This window comes from Trichosurus vulpecula, chromosome 5 (assembly GCF_011100635.1).
Source record: "Trichosurus vulpecula isolate mTriVul1 chromosome 5, mTriVul1.pri, whole genome shotgun sequence".
NCBI lineage: Eukaryota > Metazoa > Chordata > Mammalia > Diprotodontia > Phalangeridae > Trichosurus > Trichosurus vulpecula.
The window spans coordinates 55,013,315-55,039,690 of NC_050577.1; the positions used below are offsets into that span (position 1 = coordinate 55,013,315).

The following is a 26,376-nucleotide window of genomic DNA, read 5'->3' on the forward strand; positions in this document are numbered from 1 at the left end:
CTGAGAACATGTCTTATTCTCCTTGGTATAATCCAAGCTCCTTGAGGACAGGGTTTGAGCCATTAAAAATTGCATCCCCAAATTTTTGAACATAGTAGGCACTTAATGTTTGCTATTAAATTCTAGCTTTTAAACCATTAATCTGTATATATCTTACCTCTCCCCGCTTGATGATAAGTTCCCTCAGGGTAGAGCGCCCATCTCATTTATCTTTTACACAACTCTCCCCACCTCCTCCCCCATGCACCTTGTCCTGATGGTAGACACTTAATATGTTCTGGCTGAAATGAGTGAATTAATGTTTGAAATTGATCAAGAATTCAATGATCGATAATTTCATTGGTGGATGTACCCTCTCCACAGATAGACTGCAACTTCCTTACAAATTAGAAGATACTTCTTAAAAGCTGTCATGGCTGAACCATTCATTACTCTGCTGTCCTCCTGGTAAGGAGCCTCCTTGAATTTAGCTAGGCTGCAATTCGGTTACTACACAATCTGTCACCAAGCCCCCATTAAAAAGCTTTTAAGCCTCGTAAGACCTACTAGACTACCAGTTTGCTTTTGCGGGCATACATGGCCTTTGAGAACCCACCGTGACCTCCTCCCCCATTATAAGATACCCAAGTAGGACAGTGGAGATAATGCTAATCAAATGTCAAGTAACTATTGAGTGTTTACCATGTGCACAGCGCTGTACAGATAGACTCTAAGGAAGATACCGAGGAATATTTAAGGCATAGTGCCTGCCCTCAAGGGATTAATAATCTAGCCAGGGAGCCACAACATGCCATATTACAGCCTTCATTTTCTACTATACTATTGGTACCATATCTTTATATCTGTTAGTATTTGTTTATTCCTTCCAACTTTATAAGTGCACTAGATTTATCTTTTTCTTTTCTTTTACTATCCTTTTTGTAAAACAAAGAAATTGGAAAGACATTGAAGTCAGAGGACTTGGGTTCAAATCTTGCCTCTGATTTTTATCTATGCACCCTTGGGCAAGTCACTTAAAATTTCCTGAGACAGTTTTTGTTACCTCTAACATGAAGAGGTTAGAGTAGATGGCCTCTGAAATCCCTTGCAGCTCTGTATCTACAAGCCTATGATCTGCTGTCCTCATTACTTTGGTTACACTATAAAAGCTCAAAGAAAAAGAACATAGTACCTTCACTCCTGGCAAAAATTATAGGGAAATGCTGTCAAAAGGAGGTTTTTAAAAATGACTCATAATTAAGGCCTCTGAAATCACACAACAGTCTTCATGTTGCTTGAGATGTAGTTTTGAACAACAGACGAGTAAAATCTCAGCATTGAGGGAAAATGAATTTTCCCTTTCCACCCATGCATTAGAGAAGCTACCAACAATTGCAGCTGAACAGAAATATAGAAGTGCACGTAATGTGAATGGCCTCTAAATCTATAGTGACACATCTGAATGTGGCTTTTAGGAACAAATGTGAAATGGAAAAGAAGAGGCCATGTCAAAATGAAAAATAAAGACTGGGAAAAGTGGCTCAAGCAGAATTGATGGCAGAACCAAATAATTATGACCAGATGGACTGTGACTGCAGATACCATTTTATCTGGATCAAGGGTTGTTGAATGGTTCAGAGCTGAATTTACAGCCAGAAAGTCAGAACAACTGCTCTCCATGAAGCCAACCAAGGAACAAAGTTGTTGTTATTATGCTAAAACAAGAGAAATTTCTGAAACATGTTTCTTTGTTTAACCGAGAGGTGGGACAACATGGAGGGAATTCAATCCCAAGTATGTGTGGAATCTCAGGGCTATTTCTTAAAATCACATCATTGGGCTTGTTTTTCTTTGTTTTGTGCATAATTTTAGAATCAATTCTAGATTCCCATGTAAATGGCTAAAAGAATGCTATGAGGGTATTGTTAAAATGAATCTACAATCTTGAAACTTGTCATCGGCGAATGATATCCGGTATCCACCATGGGAATAGTATTATGCTGGCTAGCAAGGTTGGTACAAATACACACACACACACACACACACACACACATATAAAAATAAATATATATACACACAATACACATGTATATGTATATATTATATACATGCATTTGTATATATACACATATAACCATAGCTCTGGACATCTATGTATAGAGGTACATATATAACACATATACATATATACGCTGATATATATACCCATGTATGTCTCTATACCTATATGTTTATATATACATATATAATCATAGCTCTAGATGTGTGTATGCATATATGTGTATGTGTATGTGTATCTGTCCATCTATCCATCTATCTATCCATCCATCTATCTATACATTCATCTATCTAGCTATCCATCTATCTACCTATCCATCCATCACCATGGCTCTTGAGGTAGAACAGACTGTCAGAGGTGTAGTTCAAGCCTCTCATTTTACAGATAAGGAAACTGGGGCCTAGGGAATTTTAGTGACTTGTCTCATTTCGCATCCCCAGTGCTTAGCACAGTTCCTGACACATTGTAGTTGCTTAAACAAATGTTTATTAATTATAGATTAATTGACAAATAGTAGGTATCAGACACAGACTCTTCTATTTCTGGTTTGTTCCATAGAGTCACATACTGGTTGTATGCCTATATAAAGACTAATTTACAAATTACTTGCTTGGAAACAAAATTATTTTTCTCCTGGTTTTTTTTTGTGTTTGCCAGTTGAGACTTTGTCAACTTATTATTTTATAGGGAATTCAATTTTATCTAATGAAAGTTTATTATACACTTAACTGTGTGTAAGGCATGGGGGCAAATAGAACGAGCAAGGACTAGAGGACAGTTGATTTCTAATATGATTTGTTCATTCCTTCACTGCAAATTAGTGCCCTCACTAATCATTTTCATGTGGTTCCTTCCATAAAGCCAATCAAATTAAGCATTTATTGAATTACTTTTCATTATGATGAAAAGCAAAAGTTGCTCACATTTGTATAATGTGTTAAGGTTTACAAATGCTTTCCTCACAATAACACCATGAGGTCAATAGTGTATTGGTAGATGAGGAAACTGAGGATCAGAAAAAAATTCATTGACTTTGCCCATTATCACATGGGTGGCAAACATCAGAGCTGGAACTAGAATTCACATCACATAATAAGAAGGCCAGAGCTCTTCTTGCTCCACCATATTTCCTCTCAGTGCTAGGTTAGGTGCATACAGGACAGGCTAGGAGTAGAAGCCAGCCAAAGTTCCTTTCCTCAAGTGTGTGTCAATCCTTATGATTCTGATGTCCTGGTTCTCTCAAAGCTTTTATAAGATGTTTTCAAGGATAACGTAGATGAAGTGACTTCAGAGGAGTGCATAAGACCACTCAGTGCAGAAAGACCGACATTCTGACAATAAAAGGAATGAGAAGAAACAGCATCTGCCTGAGCTTCATAAAGGATGGCACTGATTGACCGAGACGGGAGAACCGGTCGGTTTTTCTTGGTTAAGGCAGTGAAAGAGTAAGCCAAGAGGCAAGAAAAATGGATGTGTTCCTTTTCCAGGGCTTATGCAGCCTGTTATCAGTTCATAGCAGGCTTGGGCCCAGTTCCACAAGCAATAATAAAAACCAGGTCTCCTGTGACCTGTTTGAAACTTAAAGGGCTCATAAACAGGCTTTAAAAAAAGAAGGGATGGAGAGTGGGGGGCAGGTGGAGAAGAGGGGTTTGTCTCTTGTCACTTTGGTCAGATGCTTATTTATTTCTTTCTTCCTCAGGTCAACTCAAGTAACTGACCACTCAAGTTGCCCCTTCAATATGTGGAGGATGATATTACCTGCAGGGCAACATTACACAATTAGCATAGCAGGCCCTGGGCCTAGTTCTAAAATAAAATAATGTAATATAAAGGGCTTAGATTTTTTAAAATCTTTTTTAAAAATCTAGCAAGATTAGAAAGAGTAGATATACAGAGTCAGAGCCATGTGAAAGCCAATTTTTTTTTTCATAAAGTGAAAGAAATTACCAGTGGATGTGTACTTTTGGAGGCTTTTTTTTTCATTGCAAAATCAGATATGCTTTTAAAAAAATGTATCTACCACAGGACCTGGAAACAGAAGTGCCTTGGGCCTCTGAGGACCTTAATCCTGTCTTAATGACCTGAGCCCAGATCTTTTCTTCCTCCTGGTTTATTTCTCTTATAATTACTACCATGAGGTAAAATTCTCCTGCTCTATTAGCCAGGAAAAGAACGACAGACAGGGCCTCTCAAAATCGAGCTGACTACAAAAATACTCTCATATGTATTTGGTACTTTGGAGTTTTCTGATTGGCCTACCCGTGTTATTCTGGTCACCGGAACAACTCTGCATTCCAGTAGAATGTTGGCTTCTTGAGGTCAAAAAGTGTTTTTTTTTTTTATCCCCGGTGTTTAGCACAATGCCTGACCCATCTTAGAAATGCTTGCTAAGTGAATGAACCCCTGTTGATCTAGGGGCTAATATCACCATTTCAAAGATAAAGAAATCAAGTCTCTGAAGGGTTACTCAGCTAATAAGTATCTGAACTGAATTTGAACTCAGGTCTTCCTACCTCCAGTCCCAGTACTTTACCCCCTGTACTACCCAGCCTTAATAACATGAGTGATTTTAAAGATTACCTTGTTGTTGCGCTCAGTTCCAATATAATCAGCTTCTTCAGGTATCACCACAAAGAGCTCAGCTTCATAGGCGCCTTCCCCTCCATTCCTTGCATTCACTAAGAGCATTAGGTGGTTTTCATCTCCAATGATCAGCTGGTGCTTATCTCTACAAACACAGAATTAGAGGACTAATTAGCCATGGCAGGTCTATGATGGTGGAGCAGGTTTCCTTACTGAAGGCTGCTGTTCCTAGCCAATGACTTCCCTGTGCCTGCACATGAAGGATGGGGCCATTGGAGGTGTGACAGGTTAAGAATGACAGAAGGCTGATGGAGGGAAGGGGTAAAGAAGCCACCACTAACAAAGGGTCTGCACCATCCCTGAAATGAGAAACAAGAAAAGAAGAATTTAGAAGAGTCAAAGAGGAAAGGGTGAAGAAAAAGGCTAAAACAAACACCCTGATGCTAGGATGTGGGGAAGTGCACTCGAGGAAAGGAAATCAGTAAATACAATGAGCCCCAGAGTAATGGAAAGCAAAGCAAGGGTCCTGGCCTTCTGATCTCTTAACGTGAAACCAATGGAAGAAGCCCCTTAGCTAAGAACTCAAGCTAAGAGACTTGGAAGACTACCACTTAAGAACAGCCCTTTTATTTGAGGATTCTTCAAAACTACCACCTCCCTAACCTCCCAGCAGTGGGGAATGACCCCACAGCCTAAGAAGCTGACCCCTTAAGATTCACAAGGGAAACATCAGGACACCAAGGGCAGCAGGATGATTCTCATAAAGTTGTTGACAGCTACCCTGAGGATAAGTGTGAAAATCTACCTTCCTCCCCAACCCCTACATACACACACGTACAGACACACAACTGGGTGTTTAGACCAGCTGTTCCATTTTCTCTCCTGGTAACAAAATACAATACAATTATAAATGCCTAGGTGAATGATATCCCAGCTTTTGGGAGCTACAACAAATCCTATTGATCAGAGATCCTTAAAATATGTATTTTTAAAAAATATAGAGAATGATGTGTATTTATAAGTCTACATAGATAGATAAATCTCAACTGAGATAACTGGAGACACATTTGGGGTGTTACAAAAGCAAGATTGGGGATCGCTCACTTGAGACTATGCAGGATGTGAGCATGACTGAGCTCTTTCTTATCATGCCTTTCCCATTTGAGCCACCAAATAAATTAGGTTCCTTTTCATTCATCAATCTATCAAGAAGAATTTATTAAACACCTACTGAGTCTCAAGGCCTGTCTATCTGCATTATATTTTAAATATGTATATCTTCATTAATTTAAATAAAGGCCTTTCTATTTGTATTATATTTTAAATATGTATATCTTCATTAATTTAAATATATGTATGTATATGTGTGTTTATGTGTGTGTATATACACACATACATACACACATATATAATCCAGCCCCTATCCCTATAAAATTGTTTTAAAATGTGTTATATATAGGCATTATACATAGGTACTATATACACATATACATAGACACATACATATTAATGTGTATATGTGTGTGTCTGTGGGTACACACACATATATATTTGAAAACATACATGTTTGTCCTTTCTCTGAAGGATGAGATAACTCAGGCAATATCTCAGGGTGTATCACTTGATATAAGTGACAAAGAACTGACCTAAACCAGCTCAAAAATTGCATGCAGGGATTTTTTTAAAGCAATTGAAGTATATGCTTTCCCTAGAGAAGCTTTAAGTAAGCACCTGTATTCCATTAGGTATAATACACAAGTTTATTTGTTTAAACTTACGGTCTAGCTGAAAGTTTCAAGTCAGGAATGCACATATTGTCATCTCCACAGTCCACCAGGATGTGAGCCTACATTTGTTCAAAACAAGCATCAGTGGTCACTTGGAAAAGCTGAATCACTGCCTTCTTTCAAAAACAACTAGAAAGGCCACAAATTAAACAAAGGTGCATCTTACACTACACACATCACCTAGCTACAAGTTCACCAGCCCTACCAGAGGAGTATGGTTGACATCCTATCTCCTCCCACCCTACCTCCCCCATTCCAATTCAATCTACAATTTTCATACGGAATGTAGCCCTGGCAATGTCAGGAAGATTACAGGCTGTATTGCTTCCATTACATCCACATTCTGAATGAATTAAATCTGGGTTTCACAAAGGGGAAGGGCTTCCGAAAACACAATGATGCAGTGTTTCAAGAAACATGTCAGAAAAAAATTCCAAACTGTTTACACGTTTGCATGCTGGAATTAAATACAAAGAGCTGGGATCTGTTTCAAGGTCACATAAACAACCTCCATGGCCTGGTTGAACATAGGCTACTCGAGAGGGTTCCTGATCATACCTGCTCATTAACAATGCTTTCCCGGTAGAAGTTCAGTATTGGTTTAACAGCAAGGCCTTCCTCAAAAGTGGATTCATCCAAACTGTAATTCAAGCTAATGTTGATTGGAGATAATTTATCTCGGAATTCAGTTTCATCCTGGGGGAAAAAAATCACAAAATTAAAGAAGGGTCCATGAAATAGCTACAAGATGCTAATCTATGACAGCAGCATGACTTTTTTTTTTACATAAACAACACTGAGTGAATGAAACAATTATCACAACAACAGGCTGCAAGATTTGCTGATTTATGTGGGCCATAGTGGTTAGCAAAATTCAGAGTCTTCCAGAGGCGAAGTCACTGGAAAACCATTGTGTCAGTCAAGGAGCATTTATGTGCTTAGTATAGACATACCTACTACGTGCCAGGCAAGGTGTCTGGGGATATAAAGAATGTGGGGGGATGGGGAGAAAGCAAGCCCATGCTCTCCAGGAGATTACCATTTAATGGGTGACACATACAAACAACTCTGTGCAAACAAGACATATGACAGGAAAAACTAGAGATAATCAAGGGGGAAGGAAGGCATTAGAATTAAGAGGGATTGGATGAGGCTTCCTGTAGAAGGTGGGATTTTAGTTGAGAGTTGAAGGGAGCCAGGAGAGCAAGTGACTTCGATTGTACAGGAACACACTCTCCTCGGTCACCCAGACCAGCAGCCCTTTACATAGACTCACTCCTCTCTTTACAAAGTGCTAAGCTCCCAAATTTGCTCATGTACGCCATGTGCATAGCATCGAATGAGAACAATCTTTAACAATGTGATTAAAAGTATCATAGACTGGATTCACAAAGATGACATAATTTATGAGTTTCCTTGAGATCAGAAACATAGTAGGGACTTACTAAACGCTTGTTGAGTATTTAGTTACAATAGGATTAATGGTAATAAACACTAGAATTTATACATTCATAGCTTTGGAGCAGAAAGCAGTCATCAAGGTCATCTATACCAACTCCTTTTACAGACATGGAAAGTGAGGCTTTATGATTTAGGTGACTTGCCCAAGGTCATACTAATAATGTGTCAGAGCCAGCTCTTTAACCTAGGTTCTCTGACTCCACATTCAGCATTGTTTCCATCGAGCTAAGCTTCTATGTCTTGTGTTTAGAAAATGCTCTTCTTTCCAAAGTTACTTGGAGGGCTAATTTGGAGATAGCCCCATTTTACAGATGAGGAAATTTAGACTTAGAGAAAAGCGATTTGTCCAAAGTCACAGAGTTAATAAGCAGTAGACCTAGGTCTCACAACTTTGCCATTCCTCCTTTTAACTTGTATCACTTCTAAGCACTCAAAAAATGTCAAGGTATTGTAATAGGACATCCATGATCTCTGGTTTTGGAAGCATGGACTGAATCCCATGATTAAGATTTTCAGAACAAAGGAGATCTGGGAATGGATGAACTTCAAGCTCCATTATGGTATGTCCCTAAATTCATGTTTTATTGGGGCAAGGGGTCTGGATAAAGCTTGTGGAACTTTAAAATGATTTTTTCTTTTATATTAAAATATAAAATCCTTGCAGGTTGGAACTGCTTCATTCATTGCATTGGTCCTCTTCGAGAACAAAGGACAGCAACCAAACAATCAAACAACCAATCACCCAAGCCTAGTAGATAGAAAGTGCTAATGCTTGTTGACTGATTTACAAAAGCTGACAGAGACCAAGGCAGCTCTTTGAACCAAATGATGGTTAAATTACAAAGAATTATTGGAAGTTTTACTGGGATTTCATTAGTGGATTTTGAGAGACAACAGAGTGTAGCGGATAGCCTTCCAGTGAAGGAGACCCAGATCAAGCTCCTCCTCTGATGCTTACTAGCTTTGTGACTCTGAGCAAGGGACTTAACCTCTCATTGGTTAGTGCTCCAGCCACTTCTAGGAAAGTAAGTTACAAATCTTACAAATTTGCAAATCTTACAAATAAACAAATTTACAAATCTTTATTGATAGAAGGAATCTCCTAATCACAAAATTGAACAAAAATAACCCCTACTGGCAGTGGAGGCCAGAAAAAAGGATTTTGGAGAGGCTTACTCGGAGGTAAATAATGAAGTCCTGGCACTGGAGGGATTGATGTTGGTTTATCACTAGAGAGAAGACAAGCTGTGACTGATGGTTATCCCTGAAGAGGGTCCTCTTAATGGCTCCCTTCTGTTTCAGTGAATCTAACTGCACATCAGCTATCAGAGCTACAGGACAAAAGTAAATTAAACATTTAACACAGAACAAAAAACTTTAATGAACAACATGCTTTGCCACACACACAAAGACAATTATTGCTTCAAGTTGGCTCTTTGGGGAAGAATGAGTATCCAAAAAAAGAAAAATGTAGGAAACAAAAGTTAATGGAATTTATAAGCCATTTCTCAGATTTAATAAATACACACCTATAATGCCAGCTGATTTTGAAGATACAGAATCATAAAAACTAGGACTTGGAAGGGAGGTCACAGATGCTCTCATCTCACTTGAAGGTAAACAAGAATTTCTCCTGCCACCCACCTGTAAAGTAGCCTTCACTTGAAGACTTCTAGTGAGGGGAAAGCCCAAACCTTCTCAGGAAACCCATTCTCCTTTGGCTAGGTCTAATTCTTAGGAAGCTTTCCCTGACATCGGGGGTAAATCTGCCTCTCTGTACCTTCCCTCCACTGTTCTTAATTGTGTCTTTGGGGACCTAACTGATCAAGTCTCATTCATCTTCCAAATGGCAGCCCTTCAAATACCTGATAGCAGCTTTTGTGCACACCATCCGTTTAGTCTTCTGAACACTAACCAGCCCTAATTCCTTTGACTGATGCTTGGAGAGCATAATACGAGAGCCCTTCCCCATCCTGCTAGGTAGGCTTCTTATGAATGCTCCCAGCTTTTCTGCCTTCTTCATAAACTATGGCACTTCACATTGGAAACAATCATCTCGATATACTCTAATAAGGGTAGCGGCAGTGATATTCTGATTTTCCTTGTGCTGGACACCCTACTTAATGCAGCATCAAATTAGCTGTTTGATATCATATACTATTGATTTCTATAAAGCTTGCAGTTTATTAAGCTCCCCAGATATGCATATACACACATCTATCTATCTATCTATCTATCTACCTGGCCAAGTCTTCCTCAATTTGTATTTATGAAGCTGCTTTTTCGAGCCTACGTCAGAATTTACTTTTATGTTTACTGGATTAAGCCCAATAGTCTAGCTTGTCAGAATTTTTTTTGAATCCTCATTCTGTCATATGGGTGCTGGCTCTCCCTCCTAGATTTATATCATTTTCAGATTTCATATGTATGGCATCTATATTTTTAACCACATATCAATGTTATTTAAAAGAAAACATTTACAAAGTCTTTTTTATTTAGAAACGTACTTAGCTACAACAAACTCAATTAGAGATTCCCCACCCCAGCCATTCAGTTAGGTTCAGATTCACCCAATTATTATGTTGTCCAGTTTGTCTCTCTCTCTTTTCCACAAGTATACTTTGAGAAACTTTGCCAAAAGTATTTTCCCCCTTTGGGACACTAATGCACTGTTGGTGGAGTTGTGAAATGATCCAACCATTCTGTAGAGCAATTTGGAACTATGCCCAAAGGGTTATAAAATGGGGCATATTCTTTGACCCAGTGATACCATTACTGAGTCTGTATCCCTAAGAGATTAAAAAAAGTAAAAGGAAAAGGACCCGTATATACAAAAATAGTTATAGTAGCTCTTTGTGGTGGCAAAGAATTGGAATTGAGGGGATACCCCCCAATTGGGGAATGGCTGAACAGGTTGTGATATATGATTGTGATGGAGTACTATTGTACTATAAGAAATGATGAGCAAAATGTTTTCAGAAAAACCTGGAAAGAGTCACATGAACTGAAGCAAAGTAAAATGAACAGAACCAGGAGAACATTGTACACAGTAACAGCAATATTATATGATGATCAACTGTGAATGACTTAGCTATTCTCAGCAATACAAAGACCCAAGACAATTCTGAGGTACTTATGATGAAATTCTATCCACCTCCAGAGAAAGAACTGATGGAATCTGAGAGCAGGTTGAACCATACGGTTTTTTAAACTTAATTTTCATTGGTGTTTTATCTCTATTTTCTTTCACATCCTAACTAATATGAAAAAATGTTTTGCATGACTGTACAAGTATAACCTTTATCAGATTGCTGGCCTTTGCAATGAGGCAGGGGTGGGGAGGGGAGTGGGAGAGAATTTGGAACTCAAAATTGTAAAAAAAAATGAAGGTTAAAATTGTTTTTACATGTAATTGGAAAAAAGAAAATATTAAATTAAAATTAATTATTAATTAATTAAATACTTTGATAATTGATAATTTAATTAAAATATTAAATTAAAAATATTTCCCCCTCAAATCAATGCTGTATCTATAGCATTCCATTGATCCGATAATCTAATTACCCCAGATATATTTAGGCAAATTGTGAATTTGTCAGAATTCTCTCTGTTCATCCTAAATGATACTCAGAAAACTCAACTGGAATCCAGAATTTTTCAGTCTCTGTACTGGTTTTTAACAAGGCAAACAGTGGAGTGAGGTGGCAGAAAATAGAATTTCATTAATCTAGCATCAAAATACACATATACATATAGGCATATGAAAAGATGCTTACCTACTGTATTTGAAATGCTCTGACCTTCTACAGATGCACACACTCTCAAAGTAAAACTATTAAAAAAAAAGATTGTTAGTCTGCAAGTATCAGATTCTGATGATATAGTTTCCTGCCCCCCAAGTAAAAGAAATGAAAGGAGACACCTTTAATGTGTCTTTATGCCATCCTTCAACAATAACAGTGAAACAAAATATAACTCCATCACCATTCTGTCCTAGTATTAGCATCATCGGTAGTCAAGAGATCTGAATTGTAGTCTACAGACTGCAATCACTGACCTTATGACCTTGGTCAAGTCCCCTTCTCTAAGTTTTACTTTCCTCAATGGAAAAATACAAGGACCATAATAGTTTTATTATAAAAATAAATAGTTTATTAGTATGACTGACTTTTTTTGAGTTTCCCTTCCCTCATCTGAATAAAATAAGGATAATAGCATTTGTACTATTTCCCTCAAAGAGGGAATATAGCTGATAATGCCTTTTATAAGCTTATAATTTTCATAACTATCATTATAATCCTTTTTTAATGCTAAGCCTTTATATATTATATCACATATCATTTTATAAGCTTTTATAATATGTGAATGACTATATAAAGGTGAACTATTTTATGTGACTTCACATGTGTAATGCATATCCTATTTTTAACTTCTCAATGAGTGGGAGAGCAACGTAAAGGGAGGGAGAGAATTTGGAACAGAAAATAAAAATAATTGTAAATAAATAAAAGAGGGATAGGTCCATAACACACACACACACACACACACACACACACACACACACACACGCGCGCGCGCGCGCATGCACAAAATAAAGGTGAGCTATTATTTATTCCTTAATGATTAAGCCATCATTTTGGGGAAGCCTAACACCCCCCCAAATAAGAAGGAATCGGGAAGCCTCTGGTTCATATCTGTGCCCTGAAACATACAGGTAGTAGAAACAAAGGCAAGTCACTTAAGTACAAAGTCTCCTTAGGCAAATCCCTAATGTTGTAAATTACAGAATATTTGCTGACTTGAGCTAGTAGGACTGTTCGTAGGATCAAATAAGATAAAATATAAAGAGCTTTGCAGGCCTTAAAACGCTATATAAAAACTAGATAATAACAATCATAATAATGAAATAGCAGTATTAATTCAAGTACTTACCAAATTCAAAATCAGCAAATTATATCTAAGCTTATTACAATTGTGTCAAATATAATGAAAATGTGTCACATCTGGGATTCATATATCTTCTGTGACCTCAGCCAATGCCTTCCTTCAGGGTAAATAATTTGCCACATACCATTAAGAAAAAAAGTTTTTTTGCCTGAGGCCTCACTGCTATTACAAGTGTTTATTCCACTTCCCAAGAGAAATCACAAACTTGGGTCCCACTTCTGTTTCATTTAGAATTACTCGAGTGAGATGAATAATTGATTGTAGCTTGAAATTTCAGACACAGGCTGGGCCCTAAGTGGAAAATTTCCTTTTGCTATCTGTCTTTTTTGAATTGCTTAGCTACTTGTTAGAAAACATTCCACTCAAAGGTGGATCTAAGTCTTATACCCTGGACATTGCCAAATGCCTTAAAAATAGATGATTCTACTTAATAGTAAAAATCTTGCGAAGGCTAAAAACTGTGATAATTTTTTTCTGGTATGGTATTTTTGGCTAATATCACCCACTTGAAAATGCTACGTTAAATTGATGAGTTGGAGATCTCTTCTTGTGAGAAATTATATCACTGATAACACTACGCTTTGTACAAACTGTTTAATTACTTATGGGAGGTATGGTACAACAGAAAGCACCATAGATTTGGAGCTGTAGAACCTTGTGTCCAAATAACACTTCTGTCACTTGTTATCTGTGGGGCTTTGACAAGTCACCTAACTTTTAGTTCAAGAGATCTACCAGCCTCAGTCTCCCTGGGAGCTGAGATTACAAGCATGTGTACCATTCTTGGCTGTATTACCTTTATTTGCAAACATTTTAATCTGCTTCACCCAGATTTGACAACTACAGCTGATTACCAACTGTAAAGCTCAGGACTAATGCCTAAACCTGACCCATCATGTGATAACCTTTGGGAGGGAAATTTGCCAATCTATAGAAAATAACATTGGATTGGCTTCTATGGCCCAGAAAACAGACCTGAAAGTCTCCCAGTTAAAAAAAATTGGAATGGATTAAACCCTTCATGAATTAAGTTTCTCAAAGGCAAACAGGTTGGGTTTAATTTTATGGTGCTCCAGAGTGACTTAAAAAACATAGCATAGAATTTTGTCTCCTTTCAGGCCAACCCCCTAATTGCAAGAGACATTTGGTGGGGCCACGAGGGGAAGATGTGGGTTATTTCTACATAGGACCCCTGCACTGATTTGGAGCTAAAAATTCCAAGTGGAACTGAAGCCTGCGGTTCAAAGTGGGCAGGCAGTCTGATCGGTAATTCTGAATCCAGTCTGTTTGTGAAGACCCTGCCAAAGACTCTCCTTCCATGGAGACCTTTAAGAGTAGGAGACAGAAAACCATATGTCCATGATGGTTTCCATGTGGTCTTGCCTGGAGGTAGGGTAATACATTATATGACCTTCTCGCTCTGTGATTACTAAAGACCTCCTAACCTAGCAACATTTGGAAGAAGGAATCCTTCAACATATCTGCAAGAATTAGTGACGTGTAATAGAGAAGTAGTTAATTTAAAACGAAAGAGAATGTAAAAACAATTGAGACTTGCATTCTTTCTGCTATATCAATAATACAGGCTTGGACTCAGAAGAGTGTTGGGTCTCAGCTCTGGCTCTGGTACTTACTAGCTGTGTGATCTTGGGCAAGTCATTAAACCTCTGTGAATCTTGGTTTCTTTGTCTATAAAATGGGTATAATGATACATGACCACTCTTAGTTTACAAAGCGATTTCCTCACAATATCTCTCTAACTCAAGTGTTACATAATTTGTTATATAGTGTTTATATATGCAGACATATATAGAGTATAATTTGTTATATAATGTTTATGTATGTATACATATAGAGTATAATTTATTATGAAGTGTTATATAATTTATTATATAGTGTTTATGTATACAAATATAGTATAATTCGTTATAAAGTATTGTATAATTTGAACCACTAGATTTTTTTACAGGAAAAATGTGTCATAGAAACAGAACTGAAGGTGCCGTCTTTGAGGATACGTAGTCATGTAGCACAGTCTTCTCGTTTTACAGATGAGCGAACTGTGGCCCAGAGAGATTGCCCGAGGTCTTACAGCTAGCGTGCGGCAGAGCTGGGTTTCCAATCTATGTCCTTGCTCCTAAATCCAAAGCTTTTCCCACCACACCATCGAGTATGTTACTGATTGTTAACCCCTTTCTCTGGATCATCCAGATCAAGTGGGAAGGGACCTTAGGTATTAGCTGGTAAGTAATCAAACTCCCTCATTTTATAAACGAGGAAAGTGAAGCCTGGGAAGAAGAGACTTGTCCAAGGTCACACGGGTAATAAACACTGGAGACAGAATCTGAATTCAGGTTCTCTTCCTCCAGATCTAGTCAGCAGGCATTGCATACAAGGCTGGCTGAGAGATACAGAAATTTCTACCAGTGGGACTGAGGAATTATTTGCCTGTTGTTGTTAAGTCATTGTCAGTTGTGACTGACTCTTTGTGACCCCATTTGAGGTTTTCTTGGTTGCCATTTACTTCTCCAGCTCATTTCATAGACGAGGAAACTGAGGCAAACAGAGTTAAGTGACTTGCCCAGGGTGACACAGCTGGTAAGTGTCTGATGCTGGATTTGAATTCAGGAAGATGAGTCTTCCTGACTCCAGGCTGGTATTCTCTCCACTGTATCACCTTTGTTGTTTGTTATTAAGTCATTTTCAGTTGTGTCCAACTCTTTGTGGCCCCATTTGGGGTTTTCTAGCTTGCCCGTATTTGCCCATTAGAATTTACCTTACTGTTTTCAGAAGTATAATACAAGGTTATCTCAAATACAGAGAAATATTACAGAAAAGAAAATCGACAGTTGTCCTTCAATTATAAGGGGAAACTGAGTTAAAGTTATAGAACAAGAAGTAAAATCTTCAGGGAAATCAGTCTCTGCTAGACTGGATGAAATGGTAATTTCCCTTGTTGTAAGACACAGGACTAACATAAAAAAACCAAACAAACCAAACCCCTGTGTACTTGAAAGAAAATGTCTTTCGTAGCATTGTATTCATTCAATAAATCTGTTGGATAAATGACTGTGACATAATATATTTATTCATGTAATAAATGATATTTTCTACAAATAATATTATCTATCACAGCAGGAAGCTGACTCATGTAGGAACTTTTCTTGTTAAAAAGTAATATTCTTTCCACAAAGCAAAACAGTGCCTGGAATCTGTTAAACCCACTTAAACCTTATAAAAATATATAAAAAATGAAAAATGCTTTTAAAAGAATCCTTTTGCAGGGCACTACCATTTTCTTCCCAAATACACTGTCTCCAGCTAGTGAAACGCCACCTCATTGAGTTTTCGAGAGCGATGTGAGCAGCCAGGTGCGTACAGGGAGACCTTTAAAGGGTTAAGATTCCTGCTCACGTTGGCCTCCCTCACAGCCCATTTCATGTTCATTTCACCGTGAACAGGCAAAAAATCAATGTGAACATTTTTCATTAATGTCCCCGGTTTCCCAGGTCATGTTTTAGTCATAATACTTGGTGGTTTATAACCTCTCTTATTTTCTTATGGGCTCAGGGCTGCTCCCAAATATTGCCAAATGCTGGTAGAGGAGGAGAGAAGAGAACCAGCCTCTCCTCGGGGGTGGCCCAAGAGTAACAGGATGTTTGGGAAAGAATTCTTTGGGGTCCTCCTTCCTGCCTGCCCTCCACCCTTAAAGGCTTTGCCCCCCAGCTCAGACTCCTGTCCGAAGGCCATCAATAACACTCAAACGTGGGCCAGAAATAACCGCTCTACCCAGGCTGGATTGTCCTGCTTCCTGCCCCTTTTCAGAGCTTCCTACACCATTTCAGGAGGCTGCTTTGCCTAGGAAGGCAACATTTGAATACTGTGAGTTTTCGTTGGCTTTTCTAGGTATCCTAATAATAATAAGACCATGGATAATAATAATAGTTATCATTTAAACAATGCTTTGCAAATATTATCTCAAGTTATCCTCATAACAACTCTATGAGGTAGGTGCCATTACTATCCCCATTCAGGCTGGACTGAACTCGGGTCTTCCTGACTCCAGGTCCCGCACTCTGTTCAGGGTCTCACCTGATCATCTAAATGCTTCTTTGAGGTTTGCTCAGGACTTTTCATATATTGTTTCATTAGGTCCTCGCACAAACGCCATGAGGAAGATGCCATGATTCCCATTTTACAGATGAGGAAACTGAGGCTCAGAGAGTCTAAATGACTTGCCCAGGTTCACACGGCTAGGGAATGTCTGAGGCAGGATTCGACCTCAGATCTTTCTGACTCCATGTCCAACACACTAGTCATGGTGCCACATTCTGAACACTTGTGAGGTTTGCTCACAGTAGTAATGACAACGGTGACAATGATGTTGCTTCCTAACCGCTTCGTTCAGTTACAAAAATCAATCATTGTCTCTACCTGTGCAAGCTACTGCTTGCTGACCATTAGACATAGTGGGGGCAGCTGGCTGGCATGGTGGATACTGCTGGATATGGAGTCAGGAAGAACTGAGTTCAAATCTGGACGCAGGCACTGCCTAGCTCTGTGACTATGGCCAAATCGCTCAATCTGTGTCTGCCCCAACTCCCTCACCTATAAAACAAGGACACTACCTCCCAGGATTACTGTAAGGATTGACCTATATAATATTTATAAAGTGCTTTGCAAACATTAAATATTACTATATAAATACTAGCTTTCATCATTATTGGGGCAGCAAAGTAACGTAGTGGGTAGAATGCCAGACCTGGAGCTGGGAAGATCAGAGTTCAAATCTCGCCTCAAACACTTACTGTGTGACTCTGGGCAAGTCACTTAAACCCTGTTTGCCTCAGTTTCCTCATCTGTAAAATGTGCTGAAGGAGGAAATGACAAACTACTCCAGTATCTTTGCCAAGAAAACCCCAAATCGGGCCACAAAGAGTCAGACACGACTGAAAACAACTGAACGACAAAATATTATTGTGGTGGTGGTGGTGGTGGTTCTAGAACAATAGTGGCATAGCCCCTTGTACTCTATCTGACCCTTTATATCAGGGATTCTTAGCCTTGGCCCAGGGTTGATTTCAGGGGATCTATGAACTAGGATGGGGGAACAGTCATCTTTATTTTCTCTAACATTTAAATGAAATTAAGCATTTCTTCTGTCAATTACTTAAGGCCTTTCTTCTGAGAAGGCACCCACAGGCCTCACCAGTCTGCCTAAGGAGTCCATGACACCTGGGTGGTATTGTCAGTCAGTCAATAAGCACTTATTAATCACCTACTGTGTTCCAGTCATCGTGTTAAGCAGGAGATTTATCTGAACTCCAATGAACATAAAGATGAACAGAACTATATAATAATGTCACATTTATAAAATGCATTTAAGTTTTCAAAGCACTTACACACACATTATCTCATCTGGTCCCTCATCACAACACTGTGAAGTAAGTGGTTTTATTACTCCATTTTCCCGTTGAGGAAACTGAGTCTCAGAAGAGTAACATGATTGCTCAGGGCCATATGGCTGTAAATATATGAGGTAGGATTCAAACCCAGGTCTTCCTGATTCCAACTCCAGCACCAGAAGTAATGATACGTTTCCTCACATTGATTCATTTTCATCCAATTATATGACTTCCAAAGTCAGGTAAGGAAAATATTTTATAAGCCGCAAAGAATACTCTCCCGCAATCTAGGCTCAGAAGACATCATCCTGCCACCATTAACAATTGGTGTGACTTTAAGGAAGTCAACTCTTTTCTCTGGGCCTCTTTCCTAAACTTTAATGAGTGGTCAGAGTAGTCAGAGGTGAAAAATGCAAAGCCTGTGGCACACTGCCCACAAAACTCCAGAGTGCTGCTGAACAAAAATATGATACAACCAAGATAACATGAATCTATGGTTTTCTAAGTTATTATGTAGGGGCAGAGATCCACTTCTATTTGATTTTGACCCTACTGGGCTGATTCATCTCCCCTAAATCTAAAGCTCTATGATTCAGTGGTAATGATTGAAAAAATGTAGTATAAGGGAAAAACATTCTCTCGAGTATCATCCCACTGGCATGGGAGGTCATTAACTGATGATAGTTTTCAACACAGGAAAAGCAACCATTTAACCCAACCTTCACAAAAGAAAAAAATACTTTTTTTGCCTGAAAAGTGGTCTGAGTACTCCAGTACAGTAACCCTAGAACGCTGGGGGACAGCCTAATTTTTCTGGGGTAAAGAACCAATCAATAGTCACTGTGTCCAGAAGAGGTTTTCACTGGGATGGTTCCCCAACTTTTGCTGGCCTTTAATTCTGCAGAGACCCTGGAGGTTGGGGGGACTGGCATTCTAATAAGCCTAGGTACAAAGGAGACAACAGCCACAGAAACGTCTGTACACAAACTTACCAAGGTACCAATGCTGCAAGTCCAGGGATCTGGCAGGTTTTATTTTCAAGGTTTATAATCACTGGGTGCAGCAGAAGCTGGGCATCCACTGTCACAACTGGTCTTGCTCTGGGGTTGGGGGGGGAAGGTGGGGAGAGAGAGAGAGAAGTAGATGCTTAACACACTGAAGGAGTGACAAATTGACGATCATATCCCTGAAAACCAATGCTTTGTTTCCAAAACATTGTATCTAATGCTCTAACCACCATGCTGTATTCTGACCATTTCTGGGGTTTGCCCCATGGCCCAATGCCATTACTCTCAGTATCCCTGTTAAGAGGTCTTCCTCACTAGATGTACAGTGGGGCATCATAGTCATTAATCATCTTTATTGCACATTTGACAACACATGTGAAAATTCAAGATTTGATTCTCAGAGGTAGACACAAGACATCAGTCAGTTCGTGATGGAAACCTGAGCTGGGAATCTTGAGTGCTTCAGTGACGTTTTGTGGGACCAGACCTGTGGTTTCATTTGGTATAAGCTGAGCTCTGTGAGGACATTCTCACTGCCAATACATATCCCAGCACCTCCTCTATAAACTATAGTCTTATAGAATTGTTTGGGGGGGGCGCCAAGAGGTTCAGTGTCTTGCCTCAGGCTACACAGCCAGTCTGTAGCAGATGTGGGATTTGAATTCAATTCTTCTTGATTCCAAAGCCAGCTCTCTATCCACTACAGAATGTTTTTTCTCTTAAGTGATTATGTGAAGAGTTACAGTTACATAGTTCTACTGTGATTCATAATTTCTGATTCTGATAGTAACGGTAGGGTGGTTTTGGTTTTTTAATGTTCCAGTTTGACTCTCTGATTTATTTTACTTTGTACTTTTCCATTCAAATTATGTGGAAACAATATTGGCTTCTATACAACCTGAGGGTCTTTGAGCCTCAGTTTCCTCATCTGTGAAATGAAAAGGTTGAATTAGAGGACCCAAAAGATACCTTCCAGCTCTAAATCTGTAATTCTATGATCCTTCAAAGAACAGCCATACTCACCAGCTCAGCAGAGGACAAAATGGGCAGAGAATAGACGAGATATGGTGAGTAAGAGTACAAGGTTTGTTGTAGTTTAGTTGTTTCAGTCATGAATCACTCTTTGTAACTTCATTTGGGGGTTTTCTTGGCAGAGATACTGGAGTGGTTTGCCATTTCCTTCTCCAGTTCATTTTCCAGATAAGAAAACTGAGGCAAACAGGGTTAAGTGACTTGCCCAGGGTCACAGAGCTAATAAATGTCTGAGGCCGAATTGGAATTCAGGGAAGTGAGTCTTCCTGACTCTAGGCCAGGCACTTTCTCCAATGTGCCACCAAGCTGACCGAAAACAAGGTACATTTTTAAAAAAGGACTAACTAAAAACCATGGCAACTAGTAGGCACAAGACTGCAGATGAAAGCCACACACGATGGTCATGCTGGAGAAACCTTCTTCTATGCAATAGTCTAAGAGATGGGAATGTGGAGCCTTAGGGCAGGCAGCAAAGACTTGTTCGGCATGCTGCCTTAAATGAGGGCTTAACCATCACCACATTACCAGGAGTCCTACCAGCCTTCTGGGAGTTTTCCTAAACCCCTTTCTGATTCTCATTTATACTCCATGACAAAAGACTTTGTTTTAAATTTAATGAAATTCCTACCATGGGTACTCTGGCAATGCAGTCTTCTCCATTTCTCATGCTATCAGGGAGATTGTGGTCTGCCATCATAAGAAGTCATCTTGTGAATTTGGATGAGGAAGCTGGCAATCTTCTTCTACCTGAGGGAACCAGCCCATAGAACCCCTTTGGGAATTGGTAGATGTTGGTCCTCTTTTGCCCTAGTGCCCCCAGGTTCTGTGCTATGGGTTCTTTAGACAAGCTTAAACAGTTTCAGGAATTCATTAATTTGATAAGTGTTTGATTAGTTGGGGAAGGGTACTGTGCTGGGCATGGGAGACATAAAGACAAAAACAAACAATTCTTTCCCTTAAGGAGTTTATATTCTTGGGAGGTCCCTCCCCCCCAAAAAAAGTCTGTACATAGATAAGTAAATACAAAATTGTTGTTGTTTTGTCGTTCAGTTGTGTCTGGCTCTTCATGACCCCCTTTGGCAAAGAGACTGGAGTGTTTTCCCATTTCCTTCTCCAGTTTATTTTACAGATGAGGAAACTGAGGCAAACTGGGCAAAGTGACTTGCCCAGGGTTACCCAGCTAGTAAGTGTCTGAGGCTGGATTTGAACTCATAAAGATGAGTCTTCTTCACTCCAGGCCCAGATAAGATACCTAGCTGCCAAATACAAAATCCCTCCAAAATTGTGTGTATGTGTGTGTGTGTGTGTGTGTGTGTGTGTGCATACGTGCATATAATGGAGGGTGGGTAGGTGCTAAGATACATGTAAAGTACCATGTGTTGAGAGGCGATTAAAAACTGGGTGCATCAGGAAAGTCCTCATGGACAAAGTGTCTTTGAGCTGAATCTTGAAGAAAGCTAGGAATTGGAAGGGGCAGGGGAGTACTTCAGGCATGGGGGAACACAGAAAGGGGGGTAATGAGAAAAGGAAGGTAGGTCAATTTGGCTGAAATGTTGAGCATATGAAGGGGAATAATTTACGGTAAGTCTGGATAGGTAGATTAAAGCCAGATTCTGAAGGGCTTTAAATGTCAAAAAAGATGAGTTTGTACTGTATTCCAGGAGCCACTGGCATTTGTTGAGTGGGAAAGTGAGATGATGAGACCTATACTTTAGCAATAAGACTTGGCAGCTCTGCAGAATATGGATTCAAGATGGGAGAGGCTAGAAGTGGGGAGACCGAAAAGCTTCCTGTAACTGTCCAGGCTAGAGGGTCTCAGGGCCTGGACTGGGGCAGTAGAGCAGAGTGGACATAGGTGAGAGATGGTTTCGAGAAAGAATTAACAAGACTTGGGCCATGGGATATGGTGAGGGAGATTAAAGTGTTGAGAGTGATTGAGGTGGCAAATATCAGTGACTTAAAAGAGGCTGGGTCTCTACAGAAATAAAGAAGTACTCAGGATCTACTGACTATATAATTGGTTTAGGCTCTGTGAGCTTTACCTGTTGCTTCTGGACATACCCAGAAAATCACTACCCACCTAGAAAATTACTACCCTATCCCTGTGGGAAGAAAGGATCCAAGATGTATTTCTAGAGATGTCTTGATCCCTCTTTGCTGTTCTATAAATGCACGTGGAAATATGGTGGAGGCAGGAGGTGAGAATTAAAAGAGTGGAATCTAAGGCAGATCACTTAATTACTCTTCTAAGGTTCATGTTTTGTTTGGTTATAGATGAGAATGAATTGGGGGTGGGGGTGGGGTCATATCATATGACATTACTCATTACTACCAACATTACTTCTGGTGCTGCTACCACTTCCACCACTACTACCATTACTTCGGCTATGACTATTTCAGGAGCTGCTTCCTGTGTGAAGCCTTCCCTGATTCATCCCTCCCTCCTAGCTGCAAGTGCTCTTTCTCCTTTCAGACAACAGAAAAATAATGGCTAGCATTTAGACAGTTCTTTAAGGTTTATAAAGCACTTAACAAGTATCATCTCATTTGGTCCTCACAACAACCCTGGAAATTAAGTGCTATATCTCCATTTTGCAGATGAGGAAACTGAGGCAAACAGGTTAAATGACTTGCCCAGGGACACACAGCTAGTGACTTGCCCAGAGTAGCACACCTCAATTTTTCCTGATTCCAAGTCGCTCCTCAATCCATTTCACTCCCTAGTTGCCAAAGGTTCTTTCACATTTTCTCTCTATATGTTTTATAACTTCCCTCCTGAGTAGAATGTAAGCTCCTTGAGGAGAGGGACAGTTCCATTTTTCTCTTTCACAAAGTAGATGCTTTGCAACTATTTGCTAAATTCAGAACTCATTGAGAACACTAAGTCGTGAATGCAGAGATCTCAATGAAAATAAAGCAAACAAACAAGCAAGCACAAAAACATACAACCCTAATGTTAAAAAAATAAAGGACTTTCCAAAATAAATATTGGAAATATTTGGAAATCTCTGAACTAGCACTTCCCCAAATGCTATTTTAGTCTAATGTAACACAGAAAATTAAACAAATTTGAAACCACATGAATATTTGCATACCATGAACCACATACCTATAAACAGCCACTTTTCCAGTTCCAAAGGCACCCACAATTAAATCTGGAAAAAAAAACATATAACAGTTTTTATAGTAGCCATGTTTCAGAATCTTACTCATCACTTGCACATGTAACATGCTGAAATGAGCTCTTTTCTCTTTTTTGGTAGAACTGCTATTTCATTAGTTTAGGGAACCCCAAGAATGGGAACTTCCTGTATGCACATTGGAGACTCCACCGCAGCTATGGTCTAAGAGAGTTGCCTGGGTTGATTAAATGTGAGTAATACCGTTAATTTATGATCAGCAACCAAAATAAGAACAGAGAATACTGTCTCTAAAACAGTCTGGATCAGAACACAACTGGTTATGGCACCTGATTCAGTAGAATGGTGTTCCATTTGGAGGCCGATTCAAGATTCTGTGATTGATTGAATGTATGCAGCAGAAGGATCTCACTGTAGCATGGTTTTGTTTTCCATTCAATAGTATACTGAACAGCATAATATACCCCACCCCCTAAAACAGCATTATTGTGAGGCTTTCTGCAAGGAGAAAAACTGTTAACAATTCATATGAGGGAAATAATCATTAGTTTAGATCACATTATCCATCGTGTTAAAGAAACCTTGAGAAAAAGGGAGGGGGGTAAAGAAGGGAATCAGCACTTATGTATGTGCCAGGCACTATGTTAACCACTTTACAAATATTGGCTCACTCATCCTCACAACAACTTGATGAGAGGAGGAGGCCATTTTTGAATTTCATGGCTTCCTGACTCCAGGCTCAACTCAGGTTGGCCCAGTGCTCCAGGCTCAGCGCTTTAGCCACAGTACCCAACTGTGATAATTGAGGGTGCAAGTTTCAAGATGAATTTAATTTGCCTTCCCAAAACATGTCTATTTAAAATTCTCATGTTAATCTCACCTTGTCCTTGTATAGTTTTAATGTTTAATCTTTAAAATACTTTTACAATTATCGCCTCATTTCTTTACTTTTTTCCCCCAGCTCTTCCAGTAGAACAACAATTTTCTTTCATGCCAAAGGAAGATACTAAACTAATTTGAAGAAAGTGAGGTGTTCTATCTCAGAAACTACAGACCCCGATGTTTCTACAGAATGATGCTCTAGACAGCTCTATCTCACATAATTAGTCAAGTATTTATTAAGTTCTTACTATGTGCACAGCCCTGTGCTAGATACTGAGACCACAAAGACAACCAATGACATAATCCTTACTGGTAAGCTTATATTTTAAGGGGACAGATGAGGACATACAAGTGGAATAAATATAAAGAGAATAAATAAACAGAAATATAGAGTAATTAAAGGAGGCAATTTCAGAGGGAGGACAAGAGCACTTGGGATGGGGGGACCAGGAAAGGCTTCATGCAGAAGTTGGTGTCTCAGATGCGTCTTGAAGGTAGAGAGTGGTTCTTTGAGGCAAAGGTGAAGAAGGAATATATTTGAGGCAAGGAGGATGTTCAGGGCAAAGAAACTGAGAAGCAATGGAGTCTCCTGAGTAGAGAGCAGAGAACAGGCCAGTTGGGCTGGATGGCAGAGTGAAAAAGTGGGAATAATGTCCCACGAGGCCAGAGAGATATGCTGGGAAAGATTGCGACAGCCTTTAAGAGATAAACAAGGAGGTTAGATTTTATCCTAGAGAAAACATGGAGGAACAGGAGTTTTAACTAGGGGAGCACCATGGTAAGATAGGGCAGCTAGATGGTGTGGTGGATAGAGTGCCCAGTCTGGAGTCAAGAAGACTTATCTTCCTGAGCTCGAATCTGGCCTCAGACTGTGTGAGGCTGGGCAAGTCATGTAACCCTGTTTGCCTCAGTTTCCTCATCTGTAAAATGAGCTGGAGAAGGAAATGACAAGCCACTCCAGTATTTTTGCCAAGAAAATCCCAAATGGGGTCATAAAGAGTCAGACATGAATGAAACAACTGAACGACAGCAAAAATGGTCAAATATGCACTTAAGTAGAATCCCTTGGGTGTGATGGACTGGAATAGAGAAACACTTCAAGCAGGAAGACCAATTAGGAGGCTGTTGTAGTAATCCAGGTGAGAGGTAACAAGAGTCTGAACTAAGGGGTTGGATATGAGAAATGTTGTGCAGGCAGAAACAGCTAGATCTGGCAACAGATGGAATAAGAGTGAATTAGGAGCTTAGAAAAGTTGAGGTTACCAACCTGGGAGATTAGAAGAGTGGCTTTCCCCCTCCAAAACAAACAAACAAGCAAAAAGAAATATTATCTCATTTGATCTTTACAACAATCCTTTGGGGCAGCTAGGTGGTGCAGTGAGTAGAGCACCGGCCCCGAAGTCAGGAGGACCTCAGTTCAAATCCAGCCTCAGATACTTGACACATGTCCTAGCTGTGTGACCTTGGTCAAGTCACTTAACCCTAATTGCCCTGCCTACCCCCCTCCAAAAAAAGAAGAATTGCAATGTTTTCAACCGAAATAGGGGAGTTAGGAAAAGGGAAAGGTTTAGGGGAAAATAACGGGTCTAATTTTAGACATGTTGAGCTTAAGGCATCCCTGGGACATCTAGTTTGAAGTATCCACGGGGTGACTAGTGATAAAAGACTGAAGTTGAGAGGAAAGAGGGTCTGGATATAGATGGCTCTGTGAATCATCTGCATTGAGGTGATAACTGAAACCCACAGAAGCAGATGAGGTCATGGAAAAAGAATGCAATGAAAGAAGAGTAGGAGGCCTGGGTCAGAGCCTTGGGGAATGCCCACCGTTGGTGGGGGATGCAAGAAGGAACACGATATGGATAATGAATATTCAAAGGAGACAGGGAAGGAGTGGTCAGACAGGCAGAAGGAGAACCTCTAAGATAGTGTCATGGAAGGCAAGAGAAGAGAGATTATTCAGAAGAGGGTGGTCATCACCATTAGACAGAAAGCTCTAGAAGGATGAAGATTGGGGAAAAAAACACCACCAGATTTGGCAACTGATAGACTGCTAATAACTTTGAGAAGAGCAGTTTCAGTTCAGTGATGGGGTTG

At 39.6% G+C, this 26,376-nt stretch overlaps 1 protein-coding gene across 1 annotated transcript in view; it reads right to left on the bottom strand.

The window, feature by feature from the left end:
• ITGA8 (integrin subunit alpha 8) overlaps positions 1–26,376 on the bottom strand; it is a 196,234-nt gene that overhangs the window by 73,719 nt on the left and 96,139 nt on the right. The window contains exons 14-20 of the mRNA XM_036762194.1: positions 23,370–23,415; positions 19,214–19,321; positions 11,646–11,701; positions 9,046–9,200; positions 6,967–7,104; positions 6,400–6,467; positions 4,619–4,766 (exon numbers count right to left, since the gene is read on the bottom strand). Coding sequence (XP_036618089.1) covers positions 4,619–4,766; positions 6,400–6,467; positions 6,967–7,104; positions 9,046–9,200; positions 11,646–11,701; positions 19,214–19,321; positions 23,370–23,415 — 719 coding nt within the window. The remainder of the gene's footprint in view (positions 1–4,618; positions 4,767–6,399; positions 6,468–6,966; positions 7,105–9,045; positions 9,201–11,645; positions 11,702–19,213; positions 19,322–23,369; positions 23,416–26,376) is intronic.